This window comes from Amphibalanus amphitrite, unplaced genomic scaffold, assembly GCF_019059575.1.
Source record: "Amphibalanus amphitrite isolate SeventyFive unplaced genomic scaffold, NRLGWU_Aamphi_draft 002583F_arrow, whole genome shotgun sequence".
NCBI lineage: Eukaryota > Metazoa > Arthropoda > Thecostraca > Balanomorpha > Balanidae > Amphibalanus > Amphibalanus amphitrite.
Window position 1 is genome coordinate 1 of NW_024883996.1, and position 10,781 is coordinate 10,781.

Genomic DNA, 10,781 nt, shown 5'->3' on the forward strand with positions numbered 1-10,781 from the left:
TCTCTCTCGTCTCTCTCTCTGTCTCTCTCTCTCTCTCTCTCTCTCTCTCTCTCTCTCTTCTCTCTCTCTCTCTCTCTCTCTCTCTCTCTCTCTCTCTCTCTCTCTCTCTCTCTCTCTCTCTCTTCCTCCGTATTCACGCACCGTTCTGCTCTGTTTCAGCTGCTGCGCCAGGAACCAGAGCGGAGGGTTGCGTCATTGGAGCGTATCAGAACGCTGCCTTTCTGCAGGACATGGATTTTGATGCCGTATACAACAAGCAAGTGCCAGTGCCATTCATACCGCCGGTAAGTCTGTCAGTCAGCCAGCCAGCCAGTCAGTCAGTCAGCCAGTCTGTCAAGTCAGTCAGTCATCAGTCAAGCTATTCGCAAGTCAACCGGTCTGTTTTCTATTCATCTTTGTCTCCGTCCCAAGATGCTAGAAACCAATCAATATTGCCTTACCAAATGACGAGAATATGTAAATGTAAATGCCGTTACGAGATTTGATGCCATAAGCTTGTAACTTGCATCAAACGTGCTTGAACGAATTACCACTTCCCAAGTTGCGAAGTGAGGATGGCGCACCGTCCTATGTGAGCGCAAACATTCAAAGCGCATGCATTGCTGCTCGTCAGCGAACACATGTACAACTTCCGTGTTGACACTGGGTAGTTTGAGAGGACTTAGTTCGTGTGCGTGTGTGCGATGGGGGAGGGGAGGGGAGGGGAGGGAAGGGGAGGGAGAGGGGAGGGAGGAGAGAGAGGGTCGGCTGGTGTCTCGACTATCGATTGGCAGCCGCTGACCACCTCAGGGGAGGGGGAGGGACCTGGGACAGAGGGGACAGCGGTACTGATGGCACGTCCAGAAACAGTCACATTAATATTCACTGGAGCGGTTCGCATAACGAGAATAGGGCCGTGTCCATAGTTCCTGCACTGCGATAATCGGGACACCGATATTGATGGCCTGTCTGGCTACGCTGTGTTACAACTTCCCTGGGGTCTTTACGACGTCGTGTATCGACAGCGTAGTAAAGGGCGAGCAAATTTTTTTCTACCTAATGCTTATCATTATCACTATCGAACTGTATGTAAATGTATATTTGTGTTGATGCCTCCATCTCAAGGTATTTGACAGTAACGTTTAATTTCCTTTTTGTATCGAGGAAAGCTCCAATGGGAGTCGCGCATGTGATATATGCCATCCTTGCAGTGCCACGTCATATAAGCCGAGGGAGGATTTGGGAAATGTGACAACCATCCTGGCAACTATGACCCTACGAGCCATAACAAATGGCTCCGTCCCCAATGCCCTGGAACATGCAGAGGGAAGGCGAGGGACTGCCTGACTACCTGGGGCCTTTCATCTCATGGCCTCAGGTGTTACCGACCAATCTCATTGGCGGCGTCATCGACCAGCCCCGTGGCTGAGAGTGGTGATTGGCTGAGCAGGTTTACCCGCTGGGAGGCTAACCCTGGCATAATGGGGCGTAATGGAGGCATAATGTGGTAAATCAAAGGAGTTTCTCGCAAACCGCCACTATAGCGAGTCTGTTTTTCGTCGATTGTCTTGAATAATGTCACTGTATATTTCGTCTGACATGACAACCGTTATACGATGAGCTCGCCAGTCACCCCTTCTGCCAGGCTATAAAGAAGTCCTATAAAGATGACTATTTGATGCCATAATGTTTAAAGCTCATCGCGTCATTTGAATGAAAGCTGGTGGTTTTGAAAGCAACGTTTACAAAAACTTAGCATCACCTCAGTCATCATTCTAGTCCTGAGACTGTTATGTTTTACGCAGCTTTACATTCCATACTGATGCCGTAATGTGCGTTTGGCACAGCATCAATAAGAAGCATGTCAATGACGATTCACCGGGCCAGAAATGACGAAACAGACGGTGGCTCGGTAGATGCTATAGTGCTATATCTTGGTTGATGTTGATAGTGTGTCCCATACCCTATCGCACTTTTGTCTCTTCATTTGGTATACGGTGTTATTTACTTTTTTGATCATTGTAGATGTAGATAATTGAGAAACACGTGTATAAGTTTCAAAGCGAAACGGTTTATTATAATCACACAAAAATGCGCGTAAACAATAGCGAAAAGCATGACCCCAGATTCTACACCCGTTTCAGTGAATTATCCCTATAATTGACGGCTGAAAGTGACAACCGAAGATAAATGAGTTGCCGATGAAGATTTACGTGGTCTTGTCTTCCTAGTTCACGATAAAGAGATATATCCTTGTTACAATGGGATTGATGTTTATAGGACTGGATCAATATATTGGTGTATCTATGGCCTGATATCACATGTTCCTGGGGTCATAAGACTGACCGGTTGCTCCATTCCAACTGCAATGGCTCCTTCAAAAAGGAGCTTACCTCTATTCTCGCTTTACTGTTCCATGGATATCAATAAAAATGGTAAAATTGACCTTATGCTCTTAACCCTCGCCCGCACATGCCGTTTTCCCATCCTAGAACGCACATGGGGGGGGGGGTTGCCACCCCCCCCCCCCCGCGCCATTTCGTTCCTGTTGGAGATAGAGCTTAGCGGTAAAGACCAAAAAGATTCTTTGGGAAGAGACGAATCCAATGATACCCGATTTTACCTTCTCAGGTCAGTCATTGACCTTCCAGGTCAGGTCAAACTAAAAAATGCTGCTGTTTTGGGTCACCGTTGGATATCAAGTGCGCTGCTTATCAAATACCGATGACGATGCTGTTTTTGGTGCCAAGCCAGCTAGAACCTCTTTGTCACACTACCCGACCAGAATTTTGCTGCTGAGGTCATTTCAGGTCAAGTTAGGTCAAGGTCAATTATATGTGTTTGTATGTCTGTGTGTGTCTGTGTGTATACTGATGTGCGCACCGATTGCTTTTTGGGTCCATATTACATGAAATGATGATCTGAGAAGCTTTTACCAAAAATGCAGTCAAAAAACTTCACAAAAAGTAACTTCAGCTTCCCTAAAACGCAATTATCTTAGATGACCTAGGTTGACCTTGACCCTGACCTTGACCCCTGCACATCGTCGAACAACGTGTTCCATGATAGGTGGGAGGTAAGACTGGCAAAAAAGGCCGAAATCAGGGTGTCAAAAGCTCACAAGGCCCATGGCAAACGCAAAATGCTGAGAATTGGCCATTTGGGTCATGACATGACCTGAAAAACAAGGTCATATCTCCGAAACCAAAAATCACAGAAACTTGAAATTTTCAGTGGACATCAATAAAGGATAGAGGAGCAGCTATACGAAACATCAGCCTTCTAGCTCTAAAAATGTTGAGTGCAGAGCAGAAAGACTACCTGGGGGGTGGCAACCACCCCCCCCCCCCCCCCATGTGCGGGCGAGGGTTAATATCGGATGAATTAATTGAAAAAGGTCCAATTAGTTTATCCGATATTATGAGCATAAGGTCAATTTTACCAATTTTATTTATTACAATCATGCTCAAAGAAACGTTGTACCATATAAAACTATGTGGTCCATGGATATGCTGATATGCTTCTCATTCCCAGTTGACTTTCTCATTGTTTTCAATGTAGAATATTCACTTATAATTTGACTTAAATGTTTGTGTAACTAACAAATAAACGAGGAAAAAATAAATGTAGGTAAGCTGTAACATTTCTCCATTCCATATGGCTGCATAATAGCCGTTTTCACGACGGCCATCTGGTACACATTTGGTGCACATCTGGTGCAGATCAGGTGCAGATTTGGTCAAATCGGGTTCAGTGTGTCTCTTAGTAGCTATCAGCTAGGGCTACACTAATTGCTTATATGCCTGCTTTGTCGATTATCAGAGAGCATCATCGATTAAAACACTGAAATGAATTCATAAAATAAAGATACTTGCTGTAAAAGAGATTAGGTGCAGATTTGGTCAAATCAGGTGCACTCGCCGGATAGCCCGTCGTGAAAACGGCAAATGTGTGTCTCACGTTTGACCAACTGCCATGCAGTGTGGATGTAAACATACGAGTACATGTATGTAGAGAGGGAGGTCTGGAGGATCCCTATCAGAGCTGATGACATGTTGCAATAAAACGAAAAGACGGATCCGTCACAATTTTAACAAGATATCATAGCACCAACATGTGTACTGCCCTTCTGTACCGCCTCCCAAGTGCCGGCCTCACCCCTTCACTTGGTCTCTTTCATTGGATTCTGACTGAACGACTATCGCCATAAACCGGGACTGTGTTGGGGGCGAAACTGCACGTGAGCACACCGAGTCACGTGCTGGTCAGGCGAGCAAATGGCAGTGGGGTCGCGGCGCGCGTGACTGCGGAGAAGGTTAGTCGGCAGTTGCAGACTTCAGGCGACCGTCGCGCACGTGACACAGGCTTCCATTGCCGCGACCTTCCGAGGCACGGGATTGCGACAGCGTAACAAGACGAAACCCCTCGGCCGGACTTCCTGTAGAAATTCGGTCCTCAGAGACGACCAGGAGCCGCCAGCTGTTGGTTGGGACATCCTGTGTCGGTCTCCCACGGGTCAATCCGGATCACAGGGACTTGGGCTGAATGTCGTGAAAGTTTGGTACTTTGCTCACGGTCTGCTGCGCTGGTGTGTGTGAGAGAACGCACCGGGGCTGCGGGGCTGCTTCAGAGTCGCAGCCTTACTCACAAACGAAATATCGATTTTTAGCAGACGGAAAGGAAGACGATAGTTAGGTAATATCACCAAGCGACGATTCCGAAACGCACATAATTTGCTCTCCCTATGGGGTTGAAGTTCAGGTCAAGACCTCAGGAAAGGTCAAGGCAGTCGGTTTCCATTTCAATGATTGTGAAAAGTGCAAGCTAACTTTTGCTGCTCAGATTAACACGGCAAGATATTGTTACGGAGCGAGCGAAGCGAGCGTAGTCTTTCCTTAGATTAACGGAAATTTCTGAGTATGAGCGGCCGGCCGGCCGTGCGGACGCTTTTGCGAGGCTTATATCTCAGCAACCACTTGACCGATTTAGATGCGGTAATTTTTGTAGGGTAGCTTCATTCCTTCTACCAAGTATTGGACTATTCCCGATGCATGTGGGTGACCCCTTATGCACGTGCCACGTGCAAAACGAAGAGGTGTCAGTTTTGTAATTGTTGCAATATCTCGGTAACTATTGGGCCGATTGCGCTGAAAGTTGGCAGGCAGGTAGGCACCCACTAGGCAATACATATCCATGTACCACAGTTGGGGTGCTGCTGCACGTGCGCACGTGCAGGGGTCGATTCCAGATCTCGAGAACGGCTGGACCGATTGCGCTCAAATTTGGTACGCGGTTAGGGACCGGTTAGTAGGGTGCCGTGCAAAAGTCAGCTGGGACCCATTTTGCACGTGCGCACGTGCAGGGTGCCGCTTCCAGATCTCGAGAACGGCTGGGCCGATTGTGCTCAAATTTGGCACATCGCTAGAAACCGGTCAGTAGGGTGCCGTGCACAAGTCAGTTGGAGGTACCCCCTCGAATTTCGCACGTGCAAGACTCACCCCCTCGCTCGCTCCGTTAGTCGCCCCAAAAGGCGCTATACTGGTGTAAAGGCTGCTGGGGCGACCTATTTGAATTGAGAGCGTGATGAGTGGGCATTTTAGCACGTGCAGTGTGTCAATTGCTGTCAATGTCAATGTCATTTTTAAGAAGAAAATGTTTTTAATCACATTCACTCACGACACAAGGCTATATAGGCCTAACTGAGACGGGCCATCCAAGGACCTAACCTAAGTTAATTAGTGTGCATTCATTGACAGTGGCGGATCCAAGGGGGGCATGGGGCCATGCCCCCCCCCGGGCCTCCTGGGTGTCACCATCACGGAGTTTTTTTAATTCATCACGGAAGTCACCGACGGGAGCTTCAACCCAGAGGTCGCCTAAGAGGGCACCATACAAAAGGTCTATAGGATTAGGGTACCGTTTTCGTGGTCTCCCGGAGGCTCATTTCTGTCCCTCGCCTCGGGTGGGGCTATTTCCATCCCGAGGTCCGCGGGGGCACCATCTCGAGTTCTCCGGGGGCACTATCCCGAGTTCTCCGTGGGCACCATCCCAAGGTCGGAGGAAGCACCATCACGAGGGTCCGGGGGCACCATCCCGAGGTCTCCGGTGGCACCATCGCGAGGTCTGGGGGCACCATCCCGAGGTCGGAGGGCAGAGGGGGCACCATCCCGAAGTCTCCGGGGGCACTATCCCGAAGTCTGTCTCCGGGGGCACCATTCCAAGTTTTCAGGGGCACCATTCCAAAATCCGAGGTCTGAAGGAGCACTCTCCCCGGGTCTGAGGGGGCACCATACCGAAAAGTAAGTGGCCGAAATCTGTGTATTTTTTTAGGGGGGGGGAGGGCACCAAATGCCTGGGGCACCACAATACCGTATGGCCTCCTCCCCTGACGAAATCCTAGGTCCGCCACTGTTCATTGAGGCCCTATTCATTACACCCAAGTTTTTAGAGACGATTGCAAACATGTGTGTGTCTCGTCATATTTTTTCTGATATTGCGGTAAAATGCCCCGCTTACGAATCATGTCGCTGACTTCTAATTGCCAGCGTTGGGTTATGTTTTCAGAAACTTTTCAAATAACCTACGATATCGTCAGGCTTTTCAGCAACAGCCCTGACTGAGCTGAGTGGAATGCTTGACGAGCTCCCTCCTTGTTTTGCTCGCAGCGAAACTCGCTCAACTGCGATCCGACCTACGAGTTGGAGGAAATGATTATCGAGTCGCGGCCTCTGCACAAGAAGAAGAAACGTCTACTGAAGCAGAAGTCGGTCCGGGATGGTCTCGGTCAGCAGGCAGAACAGGTAAACGGCACCGGTGCCGTGACTCAACAAAAAGGCCATAAATAGTCACATGGGAACGCCTTAACCCGCGCCCTGCTGGGGGGGGGGGTGTTTGAACACCCCCCTTGTGGTTTTTCGCGGATATCTCAAAAACGGCGGCGCGGAGCGCCGCCGTTTTTGGTACACCTTATCATACATCAATTCTACACATGTTGTGAAAATTTCAGACCAAGGTCATTCAAGGTCAGGTCACCAGGTCACTTGAAGTGACCTCACCTCATAAAAACTTTCAATGTCTGTCATAGCTACACCGAGTGACCGATCGCTTTGAAACTTTCAGCGATTGCTAAGAGCAATAGCATGTACAAAATGTATATCTCAGAATTTTGATATCGATGACCTAAGGTCAGGTCAATTTTGCGACCTCCCCATTATAAGTCAATGGGAGAAAATTGAAATGCGCCTCTTTTGGAGGAAAGACATTATAAACACTCCCAAACACCGAATTACAAGTGGTTTAGACACACTGAACTTGAAAATGGTGTCCGTGACCCTTGTTTATGCCCTGAGGTCATCTTAGGTCACGAATGGTATCTAACAGTTTTTCGCAAATAACTTTTGATAGAGGCATGCTAGAGCGATGAAAACGCCTTAGATGTGTTCAGCTCGACGATACGGATCGACTGATATGCAACATGACCCTTCCCGGTCAGGTCATGACCTTGACCTGAGGTCAAATTTTCAAGTTGACCTTTCAAGGTCAAGTTATAGTTCATTCGATGCGTCTTGACGAGAGGAACACGATGCCGGTAAAAGTAAGCTCGTACAAGGCTTGGGTCAAAAGTTATTGCAGAAAAACTGTTTTCGAAAAAATCGGCTATTTTTGCAGTTTTTGCCCCCTGCAGGCAAAACCGTTGACGTTAGGTCAAATCTGAGAGAATTACTCAGAAAGGGCGTTAATAGGGCTATCGAATGCGCTTTTCCGCGGCGCTGTAGCTCTATTGGTTCCCGAGTTATGCGTTGGCTTCTTGGAAGTTTTCGACATTCGACCTGGAAATCGGCGAAATTTTGCCTTCAATGACCTCTGGTCAGGGCTGCGGAGTCGATGGATTTACGGCGACTCCGACTCCGACTCCGACTCCGGCTTTCAAAAACCAACTCCGACTCCGACTCCGACTCCGGGCAGAAATGTCGACTCCGATCGACTCCAACTCCCGACTCCGACTCCGCACACATGGCAGGGCTGCGGAGTCGACAGACTTTCGGTGACTCCGACTCCGACTCCGGCTGGGGTTTCCAATATCGACTCCGACTCCGACTCCGACTCCGGTCACAACTGTCGACTCCGACCGACTCCGACTCCGACTCCGACTCCGACTCCGCAGCCCTGCCTCTGGTGACCTGACCTTTGACCTGACCAAAAAATTGACCAAAGTGATTTCGTCATTATTTTTTACGCTCTTTCGAACGCCGCCTTCCGCGTATCGCTACGTGGCCCAGGAGCCGAGTTACAAGGGGGGGTGTTCAAACACCACCACCCCCCCCCCCAGCAGGGCGTGGAAATCCAGGACCCCCAGCAGGGCGCGGGTTAATACACGTAAGTACGTAAATGCTCGGGGATGTGAAGCCAGAGCTTCTGGCGCCGGAGCTATACAGCCGGTACATTGCTCCCGAAGCGTGGGAGCCGGAGCCGCTGTGATATTTTTCTCGGAGCCGGGACTGCAGCCGCAGTGTTCACCCGGAGCTTGAGCCAGAGCCATTCAAAATTTGACAGCGCGCTGCCTCCGCGGCCGGACATAATGGAAAGCGGCGGCGAGTCGCTGGTCGGTGCCATATCGACCACGGTCGGCTTTGATGCACCGATAGCGCCGCCGTCTAATCTAGTCTAATACCGACTCAATCCCTCAGTCCTATTGCGTGACCTGGTGCTGTGAACATTGATTATATGATGGAATTTCGCCGGCATTTCGCTGCGCCGTTATGCCGGCGGTAATAACCGGCGACCCGCCATGGGAGCTGCAGTTGAGTGAGTCCGACTGGGGGCACGAGGGAAAGAGGACTTGGTGTGTTTTTCGACCAGTCCTGTCCCTCTTTGGGTCGCCATTCGAAATAAGTGTGGTTATGATTTTTTTGCTGTTTTTTTATTTTACATATGTACCTGTTCGCTAAATCAGCTTCGTGAAACATGAACAGTCGAGACCCGCCAGTATAGGAGAATCCGACTGCTTTTGCCCACCTCGATATAAAATACCAACATCCTGTATTTCCGTTCTACTGTACTCAGTATGATTTGTTCCTCCAATGTCCGTTTACGTTCCACGCCGCCGTGGCCGCCCGGTCAGTTCCCATCTCACACTCTCCGTCCCTGTGATCGTCCACAGTGCGACGACCCGGTCCAGCAGCGGCTCCAGTCCGTGGCCGGAGACTTCGTGGTCTACGACCGCGAGAAGGAGCTCGCGCAGAAGCGGCGCGACCAACTCGAGGAGGATTGGGAGCGCGAGCTGGCAGAGAGCATGCGGCGCAGCACCCCCATCTCGGCCGTAGACGGTACGGTCATCGAGCGGATCCGCGCCGAGCTGGTGGCCGGCGGCCGGCCGCTGACCGAGGCAGAGCGCTCCGCCGGCAGCCGTACCGTGCAGGCCCTCCAGGACCTCGAGCTGCGGCGGCCGCCGGCCGAGAACCGTACCTCACACCTCACCACGCCGGCGAGGCGCCGCGCCCGGCTCCGGCATCAGATGACTGTGACCTAGGTGGCGCTGGTGATGCGTGGACTGAGTGTAGGTGGCGCTGTCTGTGGCCACCGTGGGACCGAGCGCTGCTCCGTGAGTGTTGCTGAAGGCGTGAGGAGGCGGGATGGTGGCTGTGTGGACTAGCCGGCCGTCCTCCTGATGTCTGTCTGCGCTCCGCAGAGCTCCCTATGACGCTGTGACGCTGGGTCTGAGCTGTGTGAGCTGGACGCTATTCAGTGAGGACCTGGTGACCTGGGAGAGGACGGTGGAAGCTCGGAGCTTCTGACCGGGACTGCCGGCCTATGAACTGTTTGGGGACAGTCGGTGTCGAAACTGCTTTCCACCAATCAGCAATCAGGAACTGCTTTCCCCCAATCACTAGTGGGCTGAGAACCAGCAAGGAACCACGGTAATGAATGCTGATACCACTGTACCTAATCGTAATGCTGTACTGGAAACCCCACCTTGGGACCGTTGAACTGAGGCTACTATACGAGTAAATAGGTATTCGAGCCACTGGACTGATACCACTGTACTGAGGCCATTATACGGAGACCACTCTACGGCTGAGTAAGGACAGTGTACTGTGACGGGTGACTAAGATCATTGTTCGGCCCATGAATACCTACTAATGTGGGTAAATTTTATCCACCAGTGAGCTATACCGGGACTACGTCAATCTTCTCGTCTGTGCCTATACCTATTCGACCCTCACGGCTTTGCAGACGGATCACAACAGGTGTCGTTGCCAATAGAAGACAAGTAGGTAAACACGAGCCGGAAAAGCAATAAAGCGAAATCGACGAGACAAACAAGTCCAACATGGAACGACAACAATGCGGGATCCAAATAAACTCGACAGGGTGAGCTTGTAAATACATTGTCCTGTCTATCGAAACTTGGACTACTGGGCTATCGGCAAAATGGCGTACTGTGCTATCGGCAACATTATCGAGTGAAAGGCGAATGGAAAGCAAACACGCCCAATAGGGAAAAAATGTTGAAACTTACGCCTTATTGCATACACAGCTATACGCTCACCACTTCACAGCAGGAAAGGCCTGGTGAATATTGGGTTTGTGTCACGTATTTTGTAGTGGGAATAATGGTGCAGAGGAGAGACAAATTATACAGAGACATATGCAAGACGGATTGATACCTAATTCAATAGACAGAGACAAAGACGTCATCTTGCGGAGCTGATGATGCCTTTACCATTTCACATCTTCCGAATCTATTGGAATTGAAGATATGAGTAGATGGTAGAACCCGTAGACCATCATTGAGATGGCAA

General features: G+C 50.1%; 1 protein-coding gene across 1 annotated transcript; it reads left to right on the forward strand.

Annotated features, from left to right (window-relative positions):
• Positions 1-163: 163 nt before the first annotated feature.
• Positions 164-10,385, forward strand: LOC122377169 (serine/threonine-protein kinase 32C-like). Its single transcript, XM_043357126.1, has 3 exons — positions 164-284; positions 6,645-6,779; positions 9,140-10,385. Exons 1-3 carry the CDS (start codon positions 231-233, stop codon positions 9,506-9,508), a joined length of 558 nt encoding a protein of 185 aa, XP_043213061.1. The 5' UTR covers positions 164-230; the 3' UTR covers positions 9,509-10,385.
• The last annotated feature ends 396 nt before the right edge of the window (positions 10,386-10,781 follow it).